The 20,364-nt window shown below is 50.1% G+C and overlaps 1 protein-coding gene across 2 annotated transcripts in view; it reads left to right on the top strand.

The window, feature by feature from the left end:
- Positions 1–17,720: 17,720 nt before the first annotated feature.
- sp4 (sp4 transcription factor) overlaps positions 17,721–20,364 on the top strand; it is an 86,824-nt gene continuing 84,180 nt past the window's right edge. Inside the window, exons 1-3 of one of the 2 annotated variants that reach the window (XM_072509212.1) lie at positions 17,721–17,873; positions 18,202–18,284; positions 18,657–20,325. In XM_072509212.1, the coding sequence (XP_072365313.1) occupies positions 17,867–17,873; positions 18,202–18,284; positions 18,657–20,325 (1,759 nt within the window). In that variant the 5' untranslated portion in view covers positions 17,721–17,866. Of the gene's footprint in view, positions 17,874–17,950; positions 17,997–18,201; positions 18,285–18,656; positions 20,326–20,364 lie in introns of those variants that run through there. The other variant, XM_072509213.1, reaches the window with a different exon arrangement.

Here is a 20,364-nt window from a genome sequence, read left to right on the forward strand (position 1 = left end):
AGCTTTGAATCCAGCCTCAGAAAGCCACTCAATTTCTGCACAAGCAACATCTCAATTTTCTGTCCAATCCCAATTTCGAGCTCCAAGAGAGTGAAATTGCCAGGCTGTGTTAACATCTAACTATTTTTTGCTGCATTCATTGTGAAAGGGTTGAAAGAACCCGCACTTAATAGATTTAAAACCTTGTATGTGCTGGGAGAGAAAGTGTTATTCTCCTCCACACTGTAAGATATTGAGTATTGAGTATCTGAGATATAGACTCACAAACTAAACATTAATTTCAATGCATTCCTAGAAAAAGTAAATTTTTAAAAATCAACACAACGTACCACGATTCATAATTTAATAACTGTAAAGTACTGACTGACTTATTACTTTATTTACAATCATTTACATTACATTATTGACATCATGGAAAATTGCAATAGGTGCCGCGTCCATGCACAAGTGGTTGTCTGCGACTTCCGGGTGCGGCGATGACCAGCTGAATCGCACGTTTCGGCAGCTCCCGGTGGAACGGACTTTTGGGCTCTTAATAAGAGCCCCAACGGCAATTTTAACGGCTAAAAGTACTGTGCGGCGAACCAGAAGGGAATCCCCCCTGGGTACAGATGAAAAAAGGAGAGGAAGGTGGCCGGATTGCGGTGGATCCTTTAGAGCAGCGGCAAGGAAGGCAAGCAAAAACCAAGATGGCGTCGGAAGGTGGCAGTTTAATATGGGGCCCTGAACAACACGAGTTCTTGAAACGCTGCGTGGAAGAACTCAAAAAGGAAATGAAGAAGGAGCTGTTGGCCCCGATATTACAGGCGATCGAAGGGCTAAAGGAGGAGCAAAAGACCCAGGAGCGGGAGCTTCGGGTCGTGAAGGGAAAGGCTGCCGAAAATGAGGACGACATGCAGGGCTTGGTGGTGAAGACGGAGATGCACGAGGCACACCATAAACGATGTGTGGAAAGGCTGGAGGCGCTGGAGAACAACGCGAGGAGGAACAACCTAAGGATTCTTGGTCTTCCTGAAGGTGCAGAGGGAGCGGACGTCGGGGCATATGTGAGCACGATGCTGCACTCGTTAATGGGAGCGGAGGCCCCGGCGGGTCCGCTGGAGGTGGAGGGAGCATACCGAGTGATGGCGCGAGGACCGAGAGCAGGAGAAATTCCGAGAGCCATAGTGGTGAGATTCCTCCGTTTTAAGGATAGAGAGATGGTCCTTAGATGGGCAAAGAAAACTCGGAGCAGTAAGTGGGAGAACGCGGTGACCCGCGTATATCAAGACTGGAGTGCGATGGTGGCGAGAAGGTGGGCGAGCTTTAATCGGGCCAAGGCGGTGCTTCACAAAAAGAAGATAAAATTCGGAATGCTGCAACCGGCAAGACTGTGGGTCACATATTAAGGGAGGCACCACTACTTTGAGACGGCGGATGAGGCGTGGACTTTTATCGTGGAAGAAAAATTGGAATGAGCGGGTTATTTAATAATAATTTTAAAAAAAGAACGTTTGAAACAAAGTGGTGGGGCGAGTATGGGGGGCGAAGAGGGGGGTAAAAAGGGGGGAAAGAGGAGTTTTATGTTATTAATCCTGCGATGTGGTAACTTTTCTCTCTTCCACAGGAGGTGGTGGGGGGAGGAAAGGAGGTGGAGGAGATGGGGCGTTGGCATTGGGGGCGGGGCCAAGGGGGAAGCGCGGGCTCGGTTCCCGCGCTATGATAATCATGGCGGGAATAGGGAAGCAGGAAGGAGGGGGCGTCGCACGGTGCGAGCCGAGGTCACGGAGAGAAGCCGAGGTCGGCCAGAGTTTGCTGACTTCTGGGAGCAACATGGGGGGTGTAACTACGCTAGTGGGGGATCTAGCGGGGGGGGTGGTGGTGGGAGGGGGGAATTATTGGGCTGCTGCTGCTGGGGAGAGGGGGGAGCTGGTATGGGGTGGGATGGGCGGGGGGGCACAGTCTGGGGGGGGGACACAGCTGCGTGGGAACCGGGTGAGGAGCTGGAAAAAGGGGATGGCTAATCGACAGGGGGGGGGGGGGGGGTAAAAAGCCTCCCAACCCGGCTGATCACGTGGAACGTGAGAGGGCTGAACGGGCCGATAAAGAGGGCACGGGTACTCGCACACCTTAAGAAACTTAAGGCAGACGTGGTTATGTTACAGGAAACGCACTTGAAACTGATAGACCAGGTGAGACTACGCAAAGGTTGGGTGGGGCAGGTGTTCCATTCAGGGCTAGATGCGAAAAACAGGGGGGTGGCTATATTAGTGGGGAAGCGGGTAATGTTTGAGGCAAAGACTATAGTGGCGGATAGCGGGGGCAGATACGTGATGGTGAGTGGCAAACTACAGGGGGAGACGGTGGTTTTGGTAAACGTATCTGGGATGATGCCAATTTTATGAGGCGTATGCTAGGACGCATCCCGGACCTAGAGGTGGGAAAGTTGGTAATGGGGGGAGATTTCAATACGGTGTTGGAACCAGGGCTGGACAGGTCGAGGTCCAGGACTGGAAGGAGGCCGGCAGCAGCCAAGGTGCTTAAAGATTTTATGGAGCAGATGGGAGGAGTAGACCCGTGGAGATTTAGCAGACCTAGGAGTAAGGAGTTTTCGTTTTTCTCCTATGTCCACAAAGTCTATTCGCGAATAGACTTTTTTGTTTTGGGAAGGGCGTTGATCCCGAAGGTGAGGGGAACGGAGTATACGGCTATAGCCATTTCGGATCACGCTCTACATTGGGTGGACTTGGAGATAGGGGAGGAAACAGAAGGGCGCCCACCCTGGCGAGTGGACATGGGACTAATGGCAGATGAGGGGGTGTGTCTAAGGGTGAGGGCAGTGGTTCCAAAAATACTTGGAACTCAATGATAACGGGGAGGTCCAGGTGGGAGTGGTCTGGGAGGCGCTGAAGGCAGTGGTTAGAGGGGAGCTGATATCAATAAGGGCACATAAAGGAAAGCAGGAGAGTAGGGAACGGGAGCGGTTGCTGCAAGAACTTCTGAGGGTGGACAGGCAATATGCGGAGGCACCGGAGGAGGGACTGTACAGGGAAAGGCAAAGGTTACACGTAGAATTTGACTTGCTGACAACGGGTACTGCAGAAGCACAGTGGAGGAAGGCACAGGGTGTACAGTATGAGTATGGGGAGAAGGCGAGCAGGTTGCTGGCCCATCAATTGAGGAAAAAGGGAGCAGCGAGGGAAATAGGGGGAGTGAGGGATGAGGAAGGAGAGATAGAGCGGGGAGCGGAGAGAGTGAATGGAGTGTTCAAGGCATTCTATAAAAGATTATACGAAGCTCGGCCCCCGGATGGGAAGGAGAGAATGATGTGCTTCCTGGACCGGCTGGAATTTCCTAAGGTGGAGGAGCAGGAGAGGGTGGGACTGGGAGCACAGATCGAGATAGAGGAAGTAGTGAAAGGAATTAGGAGTATGCAGGCGGGGAAGGCTCCGGGACCGGATGGATTTCCAGTCAAATTTTATAGGAAATATGTGGACTTGCTTGCCCTGATACTGATGAGGACCTTTAATGAGGCAAAGGAAAGGGGACAGCTGCCCCCGACTATGTCTGAGGCAACGATATCGCTTCTCCTAAAGAAGGAAAAGGACCCGCTGCAATGCGGGTCCTATAGGCCTATTTCCCTCCTAAATGTAGATGCTAAGATTCTGGCCAAGGTAATGGCAATGAGAATAGAGGAATGTGTCCCGGGGGTGGTGCACGAGGACCAAACTGGGTTTGTGAAGGGGAGACAGCTGAATACGAATATACGGAGGCTGCTAGGGGTAATGATGATGCCCCCACCAGAGGGGGAAGCGGAGATAGTGGTGGCGATGGATGCCGAGAAAGCATTTGATAGAGTGGAGTGGGATTATTTGTGGGAGGAGCTGAGGAGATTTGGTTTTGGAGATGAGTATGTTGGATGGGTGCAGCTGTTGTATAGGGCCCCAGTGGCGAGTGTGGTCACGAATGGACGGGGATCTGCATACTTTCGGCTCCATAGAGGGACAAGGCAGGGATGCCCTCTGTCCCCATTATTGTTTGCACTGGCGATTGAGCCCCTGGCACTGCGGGGTTCCAAGAAGTGGAGGGGAGTACTTAGAGGAGGAGAAGAACACCGGGTATCTCTGTATGCGGATGACTTGTTGTTATATGTAGCGGACCCGGCGGAGGGGATGCCAGAGATAATGCGGACACTTCGGGAGTTTGGAGAATTCTCAGGATATAAACTGAACATGGGGAAAAGTGAGTTGTTTGTGGTGCATCCAGGGGAGCAGAGCAGAGAAATAGAGGACTTTCCGCTGAGGAAGGTAACGAGGGACTTTCGTTACTTGGGGATCCAGATAGCCAAGAATTGGGGTACATTGCATTGGTTAAATTTAACGCGATTGGTGGAACAAATGGAGGAGGACTTCAAGAGATGGGACATGGTATCCCTGTCACTGGCAGGGAGGGTGCAGGCGGTTAAAATGGTAGTCCTCCTGAGATTCCTCTTTGTGTTTCAGTGCCTCCCGGTGGTGATCACGAAGGCTTTTTTCAAAAGGATCGAAAAGAGTATCATGAGTTTTGTGTGGGCCGGGAAGACCCCGAGAGTGAGGAAGGGATTCTTACAGCGTAGTAGGGATAGGGGGGGGCTGGCACTACCGAGCCTAAGTGAGTACTACTGGGCCGCCAATATCTCAATGGTGAGTAAGTGGATGGGAGAAGAGGAGGGAGCGGCGTGGAAGAGATTGGAGAGGGCGTCCTGTAGGGGGACTAGCCTACAAGCTATGGTGACGGCCCCATTGCCGTTCTCACCGAAGAAATACACAAGCCCGGTGGTGGTGGCTACTCTGAAAATTTGGGGACAGTGGAGACGGCATAGGGGAAAGACGGGAGCCTTGGTGGGGTCCCCGATAAGAAATAACCATAGGTTTGCCCCGGGGAGAATGGATGGGGGATTTGGAATATGGCAAAGAGCAGGAGTAACGCAACTGAAAGATCTGTTTGTGGATGGGAAGTTTGCAAGTCTGGGAGCGCTGACCGAGAAATATGGGTTGCCCCAAGGGAATGCATTCCGGTATATGCAACTGAGGGCTTTTGCGAGGCAACAGGTGAGGGAATTGCCGCAGCTCCCGATGCATGAGGTGCAGGACAGAGTGATCTCAAAGACATGGGTGGGGGACGGTAAGGTGTCAGATATATATAGGGAAATGAGGGACGAGGGGGAGATTATGGTAGATGAGCTGAAAGGGAAATGGGAAGAAGAGCTGGGGGAGGAGATTGAGGAGGGGCTGTGGGCGGATGCCCTAAGTAGGGTAAACTCATCGTCCTCGTGTGCCAGGCTAAGCCTGATTCAATTTAAGGTGTTACACAGGGCGCATATGACTGGAGCACGGCTCAGTAAATTTTTTGGGGTAGAGGATAGGTGTGCGAGATGCTCGAGAAGTCCAGCGATTCACACCCACATGTTTTGGTCATGTCCGGCACTACAGGGGTTCTGGGTGGGGGTGACAAAGGTGCTTTCGAAAGTAGTGGGGGTCCAGGTCGAACCAAGCTGGGGGTTGGCTATATTTGGGGTTGCACAAGAGCCGGGAGTGCAGGAGGCGAGAGAGGTCGATGTTTTGGCCTTTGCGTCCCTAGTAGCCCGGCGCAGGATACTGTTGATGTGGAAGGAAGCCAAGCCCCCGGGGGTAGAGACTTGGATAAATGACATGGCAGGGTTTATAAAGCTGGAACGGATTAAGTTCGTCCTAAGGGGATCGGCTCAAGGGTTCACCAGGCGGTGGCAACCGTTCGTCGAATACCTCACAGAAAGATAGAGGGAATGGAAAAGAAGAAGGCAGCAGCAGCAGCCCAGGGGGCGGGGTGGGGGGGGGGGGAAGAGAGGAACCAGAAGGACTCTCAGGGTTGTTAATATATATGTATAATATGTATAGGTCGTTGCTATAAATAATTGTATATTGGACTGTTAAATCATATTTTTGGAGAGTGTTTATCTGAGACAAGGCAGTTGCCATTTAGTTTTAGTTTTTGTTATATATTATTTATTCTTGGTTTATAAAACAGGTCATTGTTACTTATACTGTTATATTATTGTGTAAAGGATACACAATGTTCTGTGATGGTTGACCAAAAATTTTCAATAAAATATTTTTTAAAAAAACAAGTGGTTGTCTGGAGTTCACAAGTCAAAATTGCATATCTGAGAAAAAAGTGAATTTAATTTTCGTGTACTCAGCTCCTCCAAGCCAATTGTAGTTTCCCTGCCATTATCCTGTCTAAAACAGCTAATTCAGCAATGTCCTTGGATCAAACATGCAGCCCTTTTTTAAAAAAAAAAATGGTTCCTTTATTCACTGCATAAACCTTTTGAAGATCAGGGAGCAACTTTGACTCATCCTACAATGGCCTTTGCATAAGGACCAAGAAGACAAGGAAATATTGCCATAGGCATCTTCTCATTAGGAAGCTTCAAGTCTATAACAGTGATAAAGGCCAAAAGACCTTCTCACTTTACCAAACTTTCTATGATTTATGAGTATCATTTTTGTCACAATCAATCCAGCTGTAAGGTGGCATGGTGGCACCGTGGTTAGCACTGCTGTCTCAGGGCGCCAAGGGCCCGGGTTCAATCCCAGCCCCAGGTCACTGGCCCTGTGGAGTTTGCACATTCTCCCTGTGTCTGCATTGGTCTCACCCCCACAACCAAAAGATGTGCAAGGTAGGCGGATGGGCCATGCTAAATTGCCCATTAATTGGAATTTTTAAAAATAATCAATCCAGCTGTTATTAAATTAAGCAGATTACCTTGCATATAATAATCTTTATTGTCACAAACAGGCTTACATTAACACTGCAATGAAGTTACTGCGAAAAGCCTCTAGACGCCACGTTCCAGTGCCTGTTCGGGTACAGAGGGAGAATTCAGAATGTCCAAATTACCTGTCAGCACATCTTTCAGGACTTGTGGGAGGAAATCGGAGCACCCGGAGGAAACCCACGCAAACACAGGGAGAACGTGCAGACTCCGTACAGGCAGTGGCCTAAGCCAGGAATTGAACCTGAGACCCTGGTACTGTGAAGCAACAGTGCTAACCACTGTGTTGCCGTGCCGCCCAGTAACAACTCATCTGATTTTGTTTCAAATATTGGTGTCCTGCAATTGACAATGGTAAATGAGGATTCTGTAAAGAAAACTTATTTTAATTGTTTTAAATTTTGGGACAGCTTTACAATATATTTGCAGAAAAATACGTGTAAAGGAAACATAATAAAAGAAAATCTGAACAGATAAGAAAACAATAATCTGATGGACAGTCAGTGCAAGGATATAAAGTGCAATTCTTTAATAAACATATTCCATAATATTGTTTCTTTTTCCTCAAATGTTCAGGAAAACATAGATCAGTAGCTAGAGTTAACGTTCTGGGGCAGAGTTGTGGTAGAACTCTTGAAGTTAAATTGTGTGATAGAACAAATTATTTACCAAATTGCATTTTTAATTTATCTTCTTCTAACAGCCTATTATAAAATAGCTCATGCACAGATGTCTTTTTCTACTATACATACTCTTATCTCTGCCAGAGATGAGAGGCCAATAACCAACTGCTCAAAGGTGACGGACACACTGAATTTTTAATTCAGCTTTGTGAGCAAGTGCATTTTATGATAAAGACACAGCCAAGATCAGCAGTCATCAGGTGGGGAATACTGGATGCAGGATCAGAGCATCAGTGTCTCAACTTCTGCATCACTCAGCTACCCTGTACAACCAACGATAGTACCTTTTGTTGGTGGCAGTACAATACAAAAATTATGCTTAATTTCTCAGAGACAGCTGGCAAACTCTCATGGACAAACTCAGAGGGCGGCATGGTCCATTTGGGAGTATGGGCTGGATTTTCCATCAGCCAACACTGGAATTGGGCTAGGCCAAAAATCGTGACTGCCGTCAAGCGCCTGACAGAATGCCATGTTCCGATGCCTCGACCGCAACGTCAATGCATTCTACTCAGCACGTAAACGTCGCCTGCATATCATTAGTGGACCTGGCCCAGTATTCTCCAGGTTCTCTGCAATTACCGACGGCGACTTTCACTTGTGGTTTGAAAAAAAATCGGAAAACAGGAGCAGTGGCTGATGGGGGAGAAAGAGATTGGAGGACACTGAGAGGGTTGACTGTGGGCAGGCGAGTGGTGACCAGGGGATGGGCCACGAGGTCGGTGTGATCCCACCACGGGATCGGGGGAGGGGGGGTCCAGACATGGATCATCATTGCTGTTGCCTGCAAAGGAAACATCTTGTAGCGCACCCCACTGATCGCACATCTTGGCCCATGGTTGTGCAGAGTGACACCAGCCGTATGGGTGCCCTCCCCCCAACCCACCATCCCCCTGTACCCCAGCCCCTACCGTCCATCCCACCACCTCCAGCCCCCATCCATACCATTCCGCCCCCCCACTCCACCAACTTGACCCCTACAACCCCCCCCCCCCCAAACTGGCCTCCACCCACCAGTGGGGCAGCATGCAGCCCACCCAAGGGGAACACCGACAGAAGCCCCGACAGGACAATGCCGGACAGGGTCCTTGGAGCATACTGCTGGCATGGGTAGGGCCAGCCAATGGTAGCCGGGAAGGGCGCCAGGGCCAGAGGCCCCCATAGTGCCGGACACCGACGAGGCCAGGGGTGCGGAGGGCAGGGTACCAGGATGAATGGCCGGGGGTGGGGAAGGAAGGGGGGACGGGAGGGGGGGACAGCATGCAGGGGTAGGGTCTGCAGCGAAAACCAGGGCCACCATAGCCCTTTGGACCTGGTTGGGCACGGGGGTACGCACCATAATAACAAGTCGGACTTTCACCCCTGCAGATAATAGCTATCAGAATCCAACCAGGAATGGTTGCCTTCATCCTAACGGCCCCAGCCCTGGGGGATGCACTGCGGTCAAGGAGGACCCTGCAGCAATGGAACCTGCCCCAGAGGAACAGGAGGCAACCGGTGAGGTTGGAGAGCTGGCTGCCCAACTGACCGAGGAGGAGGTAGGAAGGAGGCAACACATCAGGCCTGGTGTGTACCAGCAGCGTCTGTCGTTCAAGAACCTGCCGGACAGGCATGCATCGAAGACTCCAGCTGAGCAGGGGGACAGTGTGACATATCTATCGAATTATGGTGCACCTCAAACCGCGGGGGCATGGGGGGGGGGGGGGGGAAGAGACAGACGCTCCCAGTGGCCATCAAGGTGACGGCAGCCCTGAACCATTATGTCACGGGGTCCTTCCAGGTTTCGAGTGGGGACCTATCCAGACTGTCACAGACCTCGGTGCACAGGTGCATCCATAGTGGAGGCCCTATATGCCCGTTAGCACAATATATCAGCTTCTATGTGGACCAAGTCCACCAGGATGCTGCAGGGTTTGCCATCATCGCCAAGATTTCCCAGGTCCAGGGGGTGATCGACGGGATGCGTGTCACCCTAGGAGCACTGGCCCATGACAGGCCAGTCTTCTCAAATCGTCAGGGACTCCATTCGATGCAGGTACAGCTGGTGTGTGACCACTTCTGCACCTGATACCTGGGCAGGGCACTGTGCACAACGCCTTCATCCTGGCACACCCGATGGTTCCTGACCTCTTCAAGGAGCTCCCTCAGCTGGACAACAGGAGTTATCCGCTGCAGTTGTGGCTGATGAGGTCTATCCAGAGGCCATAGACTGACGCTACAACGACATCCATAATGCAACCAGGAGCTTGAAGAAGCCTTGCTTCGGCATCCTGAAGTTGCGGTTCAGTTGCCTGGACCACTTTGGAGCGGCCCTCCAGTATTGCGCTAGGAGATTCTCCTACCGCCCCACTCCCCCCACCTCTTCCCCCCTGCCCCCCACCCACCTCCACCCCAACCCCCTCTGTGATTCCTATGTGCCTCACGATGGTGTGTGGGCTCTGGATTGACAGTAACAATGAGTGTGATCCATGGGATGGAGGATGATGACGACCGTCTCTACGATGAGCTCTGGTGCTCTGCAACATTTGACAACGTCTGAATCCTGCCCACAGTAGCACTTCCCACCATCCACCCGGGTGATCCCTGCATGCAAGCTGGTCATTCCATCACATGGTCCCACAAACCCTTGGGTAGCGGGGTTGGGAAAAGTGGAGAGGGGGTGGAGAGGGATGGGGGCGGGGTACCGGGGTGGTGAACGCTGGCTAAACTGGGGTCCATGATCCAGGCCCATACTGAATGTCTGCCCATCTCCCCCCCCCCCCCTTCCGACCCCCCTCAGCACCCCCTCTTCAGCCAGCTCAGCTCTCACACCCTTCTGACAGAGCACCATGGCAGGTAGAAACATTGTGAACAGGTGTTTATTGTGAAGCAGTGAACATATACGTACAGGTTTGTGCCCTAGCCCCTAACACGATACTGTGTGCTGCACACATGCCAACGTATCTGGTGTCTACCTTTCTGGCCTTACGGGCCCTAAAACTGCACCTAGGTGGGGTGAGGTTCAAAAGTCTTGCATTGTGGGGGGACAGGGGGCGGGTGGTCCTTGGATAGATTTTGGGGGCAACTCCCTGTAGCCACCTGGGTTGGCCACTTCCCGACTTAAAATGGAGGTCCGCAAAGAATGCAGGGAAATTCAGTCAAGCCAGGAAAAACTAGCAGGTGCAAAGTTTCCTGTGTATTAGAACTTGTAGAAACCCAGACAGCACTGAAACTTGCAACCATCCGCATATTAATGAGCGATCCCCAGGAACAATTGAAACAATTAAAGTGAATAAGGCCAAGCCAGACTCCTCGGCGCCAACAGGGGTCAAGACAAAGGAAGGCCAACGGACACTCAGGAACCGCCCAGCGATCAGGAAACGGCTCCAGTATTGGAGAAATCGATCCAAGTGATCGGAACCTAGTCCAATCACTTGGAACCAGGTACGGGGTCCGCCCCAAATGGCGCAAAGCCCTTGGGGACTATAAAGTAGAGTCCCCAAGTTCAATTCGTCCTTCTTGGCAGGTTCACTCAGCAGCTCTAAACAACCCCTGACAGTGACCTGCCTAGCTGCCGCATCAACCAAGTAAGTCTCCAGTCAACGCACGCTACGAGATAGGTGGTCCTAGCTACCAGTCTATACCAGCTTTTGAATCCTGCAGACTCAGAATCGAACGAAAGGCCATTTGTTCCCCTGATCTGATGGGCCAGTTCCAAGCTAAGTATAGGCCTTTTAGTGTTAGAGATAGTCTAGTAAGTAGAGTTTTATGCATGAGTAGTGATTGACTGTGTATAATAAATGTGTTTTGATTTGAATCTTACTAATTGGTGTATTGAGTTATTGATCAGCACTTGAACTTGAACCTCGTGGCGGTATCATAAAGATACCTGGCGACTCGAGAGCAAAGGTTATAGAAACAGAGCAAATTCAGTAAAGACCCAATGGGCAACGAAATAAGAGCCAACCAAGGTTAGCAACATCCCTTACCTCCTTATCCAAACGAGAGGTCCACAACATCAGGGCCACATTGGGAAATACCTGTAGTAAATCCCGCCCACATGATTCCCCAGTGGACAAGAGGATCACTTGGGCCCAGTGGACAAGAGAATCACGTGGGCCCAGAGAATATGGTGCCCAGCCTGCTAAGTGGATGCAAATGGGTCATTAAGACCCACTTATATCCTCCTGTTGGCATGTGGGTGCGAATCTCACTCCTACCGCCAGTGGGGGGTGGGGGGTCAGAGCATCAGAATCCGGTGCTGAAGCTTGATTCTCCGCCACATTGAGAACCCCACTACTGGCGGCAAAGAATCCAGCCCAGGGTTGGGGCACATATTATCTCAATAACTTTCCCCCCTTTTCACACTTACTTACCTGGTGGCTCATGTGGGATTACATCTCCATACCCATGACTTGCAAACTGTTCCTGCAATAAACTGCTTGAAGCACAGTGGTTAGCACTGCTCCAGGGACCCGGGTTCAATTCCGGCTTCAGGTGACTGTGTGGAGTTTGCACATTCTCCCCGTGTCTGCGTGGGTTTCCTCCGGATGCTCCAGTTTCCTCCCACAGTCCAAAGATGTGCAGGTCAGGTGGGTTAACCATGCTAAATTGCCCCTTAGTGTCCAAAAGGTTAGGTGGAGTTACTGGGTTATGGGGATAGGGTGGAGGCATGGGCTTAAGTAGGATGCTTTTTACAAGGGCCGGTGCAGACTCGATGGGCCGAATGGCCTCCTTCTGCACTGTAAATTCTATGATTCTTCGTACCTTGTACACTATGCTGAATTAAATCCAGTTCAGATTCAATTCGAAGAACTGCAAATTGTCACAGCGTGGTAAAAACTACGAACTCAAAGAGTGAGAAATTTCATCCCAATTGCAAATCAAGTTCACAATAACCAACTATTAGGGTGATTCCAGGAGTTATTTCCAAATAAGATATTCAGTTATGTGGCAATGTAGTGCCAATGAAGTACTAATTAGCAAGATCTGAATTCATCATATTGCCTACCAGTTTTAGTGTATCAATTTTTCTAGCCAGTATTCTAAAAGTTCTCCTACCAGTAAAAAGGATAGTCCATTATCGATGTTTGACACTCCTCATTGGGAGAGGCTGTAAAATTGCATGTGTACAGGCCAGCTTTTATCATGAATGTAGGCTGGGTTAAATGTGGAACCCACTCAATTAACAAAAAATGACACTGGATCATCCTGACTGCCATGTGTACATCTAAAAATGGAACTGTTTCCAATACTTAGTGTAAAATTTAGTACACAATTATCCGTGGTTTAAGCCCTTAAGGCATAGGAGGGGTAACATGCAAATGAAACTTAGTGTTAACAAAGATCAGAAGCATGCAGCAAAATGTACAGTAAATGACATGGTCCAAAATTTAGGCAAAGTATTGTTCACTTGTGAACAGTGCCATAATGATAATTGTCAGGACTAACACAAATCTATTTGCAAAGGGACCAATCCTAAACATCCAACACCACCGCAGTTTTCAATGAAAAGGTATCTTCAGAAGCATCCTGAGTTTGGTGTTGCAACCATTAAGAATTGACAATTGCTTCAAAGCAGCCTCCAAATGACCTAAACTAACCCACAGAGCGTAAAGAGTTTGCATTTTCCTCAACCTCAGTCAAAACTTCAACCCTTCAACCCCTGCCCCTCTACAGGAACATAATCCAAAACTGCATTCCATTGACACTTTATAGTACAGTCCTCCCAAATGCACACAGTAGTAAAACATGCGAACACAAATATTGCAAAAATATATCCAACCAATCCCCTCTCTTATACTTTACAAAACTGGCCCCAACCCCTCATACATGCATTATAAAACTGGCTCCAACCCCTCAAATGCATCTACATTACAAAACTGCATCCAGCTGCATTGCAAAAGCACATCCACCCACTATCATCTGCATTTTAAATTTGCATCCAATTCTGCATTGCAAATGTGCATCCACCTACTGCCACCTGCATTACAAAACTGCATCCACCTGCATTTCAAAAGCACATCCACCCACTGCCATTTGCATTACAAAACTTCATCCACCTACTTCATACTCCTAGGAAAGTAGGGGGATAGTAGGAAATTTGGCATGTCCACACTGAATCTTACCAACTTTTACAGGTGCACCATGGAATGCATCCTAACTGGCTACATCACAGCCTGGTATGGCAACTGCTCGGCCCAAGACCGCAAAAAACTTCAGAGAGTCGTGAACACTGCCCAGTCTATCACACAATTCTGCCTCCCAGCCATTGACTCTTATCTACACCTCCCGCTACCTTGGAAAAGGGGGCAGAATAATCAAAGACCCTTCCCACCCATCTTACTCACTCTTCCAACTTCTTCCATCGGGCAAGAGATACAAAAATTTGAGAACACACACGGACAGATTCAAAACAGCTTCTTCCCCGCTATTACCAGACCTCTAAATGACCCTCTTATGGGGTGACCTGCTTAATACTACACTCCTCTATGCTTCACCCGATGCTGGTGTCCATATATGTATTTTCTTTTCATGTAGTAAATGATCTGTTTGAGCTGCACGCAGAAAAATACTTTTCACTGTACCTCGCTACACGTGACAATAAACAAATCCAAATCCAATTCCATCTTCATTACAAAACTGCATCCACCTACTTCCATCTGCATTACAAAACGATATCCACCCACTGCAACTCGCATTACAAAACTACATCCATCTGCATTACAAAACTGCATCCACCCACTTCAGAAGATCGTGAAATGCTGGTCTGAAGCAACGGAAGAGCTCCTACGCGCCTGTTTGGAATCAGTGGACTGGTCCATATTCAAGACCTCAGCGGCCAACCTAGACAAGTATGCCACTACCATCACAGACTTCATCAGTGTGTCGAGGACTGCATCCAAAGAAGGTAGTATATGCATTCCCCAACCGGAAACCATGGTTTAAACGGGAGATCTAATCCCTACTGAAGTCCAGGTCTGAGGCAGTCAAGATTGGTGACCCTGATCTATACAAGAAATCTAGGTACAACCTCCACAAGGCGATCAGGGACGCCCAGAGACAATACCAGACTAAGCTAGAGCCCCAAACTAACAACACAAACTCTCATCAATTGGGGCAAGGCTTACACAATATAATGGGCTACAAAGCAAAACAGAGTAGAATCTCTGGCAACAGAGAACCTCTCCCTGATGGGCTCAATGCATTCTATGCTTGTTTTGAGCAGGAAGCCAACAAACCAATGCCACCTTCCCAAACAGCAGGGACACACCCGTACCTACTGTTACAGCCTCAGAAGTTAGATCGGCCTTCTCGAAAGTGAATCCACAGAAAGCAATGGGTCCTAACGGCGTCCCCGGTTGTGCATTCAGATCTTGCGCGGACCAGCTGGCAGATGTATTCACAACCATCTGAAGTGCTTTGAGAGGTTAGTCTTGAGGCACATCACCTCCAACCTTCCAGATTGCCTTGATCCACTGCAATTCACCTACCGCCACAACTGGTCCACAGCAGATGCTATCTCCCTGGCCCTACACTCATCACTCGAGCATCTCGACAAGGACACCTATGTCAGACTCCTGTTCATTGACTATAACTCCGCCTTGAACATCATAATCCCAGCCAAGCTCATACCAAACACCAAAACCTGGGACTACGTTCCTCCCTCTGCAATTGGAACCTCCACTTCCTGACCCACAGACCGCACTCAGTAAGGATAAGCAATGGCACTTCCTCCACGATAGTCCTCAATACTGGGGCCTTGCAAGGATGCGTACTTAAACCCCTACTATACACCTTATACACACAAGATGGTCACTGTTCATGTGGAGTTTGCATGTTCGCCCTGTGTTTATGTGGGTCACACCCCCACAACCCAAAGATGTGCAGGTTAGGTGGATTAGCCACGCTAAACTGCCCCTTAATTGAGGGGGAAAAAAAGAATTAGGTACTTTAAATTTAAAACATAATACACACGACTGTGGGGTAGAATTCAGCACCAACTCCATCTACAAGTGTGCTGATGGCAAAACCATAGTGGGTCGGATCTCAATCAATGATGAATCAGAGTACAGGACGGAGATAGTGAACCTAGTGGAATGGGGCAACGAGAACAATCTCTCCCTCAAAGTCAACAAAACAAAGGAGCTGGTCATCGATTTCAGGAAGCGAAGAGTCGAACACGCCCCTGCCTCTATCAATGATGCCGGGGTGTTGACAGCTTTAAGTTCCTCGGTGTGCACATCAGCAATCTATCCTAGTCTGCGCATGTCAAAGCTACAAACAAGAATGCCCAACAGCACCTTTGCTTCCTCAGGAAATTTGGCATGTCTACAATGACCCTTACCAATTTTTATAGATGCACCTTAGAAAGCATCCTATCTGGCTGTACCACAGCCTGGTATGGCAACTGCTAGGCCCAAGACCTTTAAAACTACAGCGAGTTGTGAACACAGCTCAGCCCATCACGCAAGCCTGCCTGCCATCCATTGACTCTGTCAACATCGTTATCTTGAGGAAACGGACAGCATAATCAAAGACCCCTCCTACCTAGGTTATTGTCTCTTTCAACCTCTTTCATCAGGCAGAAGGAACTTTTTTTTTCAATTAAGGGGCAATTTAGCATGGCTAATCCACCTAACATGCACATCTTTGGGTTGTGGGGGTGAGACCCGGGGCAGACACGGGGAGAATATGCAAACTCCACAGATAGTGACCTGCAGCCGCGATCGAACCCGGATCCTCAGCGCCGTGAGGCAGCAGTGCTAACCACTGCATCAGCATGCCGCCCAAGGGCAGAAAAAACAAAATTTTGAGAACACGCACCAATAGATTCAAAAACAGCTTCTTCCCTGCTGTTTCCAGACTCCTGAGTGGCCCTCTTATGGACTGAACTGATCTTTCTATGGTTCTTCTCTACAGTTGGAGCACTATATTCTGTATGCAGTACCCAAATACTTATGTTTATGTATTTACATTGCCTATTTACAGTATGTTCTGTGTTTTCATGTATGGAGCGATCTGCCTGGACTGTACCCAGGACAATACTTTTTGTGGTACCTCAGTGCACATGACAATAAACAAATCAAATCAAATTCCATTTGCATTACAAAACTGCATTCACCTGTGTTACAAAACTGTATCCACCCATTTCATCTGCATTACAAAACTACATCCACCTGCATTACAAAACTACATCCGCCCACTACCATCTGCATGACAAAATTGCATCCACCCACTGCCACCTACATTATAAAGCTGCATCCACCTACTGTCACCTGCATTACAAAGCTGCATCCACCTACTGTCATCTACATTACAAAATTGCATTCAATCATCTGCATTACAAAACTGCATTGCCTACTGCCATCTGCATCACAAAACTTCATCCACCCACTGCCGTCTGCATTACAAAACTACATCCACTTGCATTACAAAACTGCATCCACTCACTGCCATCTGCATTACAAGACTGCATCCATCTGCATTACAAAATTGCATCCACCCACTGCCATTTGTAAACTAAACTGCATCCATCCACTGTCATCAACATTACAAAACTGCATCCACTGCCATCTGCATTATAAAACTGCATCCATCCACTGCCATCTGCATTATAAAACTGCACCCACCCAGTCATCTACATTATAAAGCTTCACCCACCCACTGCCATCTGCATTATAAAACTGCACCCACCCACTGCCGTCTGCATTACAAAACTGCATCCACTCACTGTCATCTGCATTACAAGACTGCATCCACCTGCATTACAAAAATGCATCACAAAATTGCATCTGTTTTTCCCTAAATCTGATCTAGGATTGAGGGGCCCCACAGAAACTTGAGGGACGGACGACTAGAAACTCGAAACCCTGGAAAATATAAACCTGTTTTAAATCGCGTACATGAAAACGCCACCGCCCCCCTGCACACAAAGCGCCGCCTTTGTTCATTTCCGCCCAGCCTACCCTGATGCAGGGGAGGAGAGAGGGAGGGGGAAGGGGCAGCTCCGGGGCGGGGAGAGCGTCGACACACTCAGTACATCCGCCCACCGCGCATGCCTGAAAGTCTGTCCCTGCCCCCCCCCTACCTGGGAGCTGTAGTTCCCGCCGTCGCCGGCGAGCCAGCTTGGCAGGGGGAGGGGGAACTACATGCCCCGGCGTGCTCCGCGCACCGCTCCTGTCCGCCCGCGCCGCAGCCAATGGGCTGGCGACTGGAGCTGGGAAGGTCAAGTCTCCGGGTTCGCTGGCGCTGTCGCCGGGCTGGGAAGCCCCGCCTCCCACTACCATTTCCGTCAATCAAGAGGAACCTGATTATTCCGTCCTACGCAAACAGCCATTCGTGGAAAGAAAGGGCCAGCCCTGCCTTGTTCTGCCTACATTTTGTACTGGCCTTATTTTTTTTTTCTCCCCTTCTTAAGCAATGCAGAATGAGTGGTACGTAACCCTCCCTCTATCCCTCCCTCCTTTTAAAAAAAAAAAACAAGAGGGAAAAAGTCAATTTACCTTGGTGACAAGCTTTCTGCTAATTGATCAGCCTGACACCCAGAATCTACAGTAGTGAGTTGTCTGAGACAACCCTCTTTTGGGTGTTACTTTGTATCCACTGGGTCGGGTTTCAAACCACGTTTCTGGTTTTTTCCCCTCCCCTCCCTGGGCAATTTGATGGCTTGATTGAGACAACTGTGTGAAAGTAGCGGGCAGGCCATTTAGGGAAAAAATGAACTTATCTTATTGCGATTATTTGTATTTTTTTTGTTCACAGATCAGAAGGAGGAAAGTATGGCCACCCTGACTGAAGGAGGGAAACCTGGTGAATATTTGCAAATCAAAACATCAGGCTCACAGGTAATGGAATCTCAATTTCAAATCAACACTTTTACAGTATGCGTGTGTTAATTTTATTTTTACGCGTTTAGATGAAAATGCTTCCTGTGCCACAACTGCTGCTTGCTGGTGAACTAATGTTGCTAACCACTTGTCTGTGTTGCATTTGTACGTGAAGCCATTTTTTTCCTGCAGATCCGAGCACCTACTTCCTGATTTATTTTTTTAATAAAACAAACTTAGCAATGCACGATTTAAAATTTGCTATAAGCGATCGAAATGCAACTGTTTTTGTCGTTAATTGCTCTGTACTTCCTGAGTGAAGCCCCTTTTTGTGCTAATGTAAATTCACACCCACTCTTTCCTCTCTGAACCCGCCCACTGTGTGGGTAGGACACCCAGCCCTCTCCTCTCGCCCTGCTCGCAGCCACTTGCAGCAAGATCGGATCCCCGGGGCCTGCGGACGGGGCGGCCGCCGCCTCCAACGCCGTCCAGGGCGGACAGCTTGTCCTCGACCAGAGCTCGGGAGTGGCGGCCCAGCAGCTGGAGCTCGTCACCGCTCAGTTCTCGGGGAACGGCTGGCAGATTATAGCCGCCGGCCCTGCACCGACGAAAGAAGGCGCGGCTCAACAACAACAGCAGCAGCAAGGGGCGTCGACGGCTCCCACCACCACCACCAACAACAACGGGACGAGTGGACAGGATGGCGCAGCGGGAACCCCCACCAAAGTCAGGCCCATCGTGTCGGCGGCCGGTCAGTATAACGTGGTGCCGGTGCAGAGTCTCTCCAACCCCACCATGGTGGTCAGCACGGCGGCGGCGGGGGGCTCGGGGACCTCGGCCGCCACTCTCCAGTACCAGATCATCCCGCAGTTGCAGACGGTGGACGGGCTGCAGCTCAGCTCGACCGGCCTCCAGGGCGACCTGCAGCACCGGCACATCCAGATCGTGTCGGCGGCGGGCGGTCAGACCATCCAGCTCGGCTGCAGGGGCGGCGGCGGCACCTCCGGCAGTGTGGCGTCTCTCGGCAGCTCCCCTCACAACAGCAGCGGCGCCGTCCCCATCCAGATCAGGCCCGGCCTGTCCATCCCGCTGCAGCTCCAGGGAGTCAACATCTCCGGCGCTCAGACTCAAATGCTCGCCACCTTGCCCATTAACATAGGGGGCGGCGTGACTCTGGCCGTGCCCATTAACAGCATGGCGGCGGGCAGCACCGGGGGAGGGTCCATCCAGTTCGTCCAGCCTTCCGACGGCGGGGTCTCGAATGGGAGCCAGGTCCTTTCCACGCCCAGCGCCTCTCTGAACAACACGCCCGACTCTCCTCCTCCTCCTGCCCCGGCAGCCGCCGCGACAACCACCTCTTCCACAGCCACCTGCGTGAGCACGGCCTCCTCGGCCCTCTCCTGCAGCGCTTCCCCCCTGGTCAACTCCTCAGACGCCGTCTTCAGCAGCAACACCTCCAGCCCGGAAAACATCGAGGAGGAGTCGGCCTCCGCCGTCGTGCCCGTCTCCGAGGCAGAAGGCGCCAGCGCCGCCCAGTACAATGGCTTGCAGAACCCGCCGGAGCAGGGGGCTCAACTCCAGCAGGTGCAGCTGGCTGTGGGGCAGCAGCAGATCATTCAGACAATTCCCCACCATGCTGTTCAAACCATCCAAGGTGCTGCGGTACAAGGCCACACTGTACAAACTGTCCAGCCGCAGGCCCTGCAGAATGTTCAGCTGGCCACTTTGCAGAACCCAACTCAGGTGATCATCAGGGCACCAAGCTTGACACCATCTGGGCAAATAAACTGGCAGACCATACAACTGCAGAACATCCAGAGCCTTTCAAATGTACAGCTGCAGAATGCTCAGCAACTAACTGTGACTCCAGTGTCCTCCAGTAACTCTGGTGAAACTGCTATTGCCCAAATTACTCCTGTAACTGTGACTGGTGGTACCATTAATTTAAGTGCTGCCCAACTTGCATCCGTTCCTAACCTCCAGACGGTCAACATTGGCAGTTTGAGTTCAGGAGGACTCCAGGTGCAAGGAATACCAGTGGCCATCGCCAATCTAACAGGTATGACTTTACTTGGCAAGTATTTGTAAACAGATAATA

This window comes from Scyliorhinus torazame, chromosome 6, assembly GCF_047496885.1.
Source record: "Scyliorhinus torazame isolate Kashiwa2021f chromosome 6, sScyTor2.1, whole genome shotgun sequence".
Taxonomy (NCBI): domain Eukaryota; kingdom Metazoa; phylum Chordata; class Chondrichthyes; order Carcharhiniformes; family Scyliorhinidae; genus Scyliorhinus; species Scyliorhinus torazame.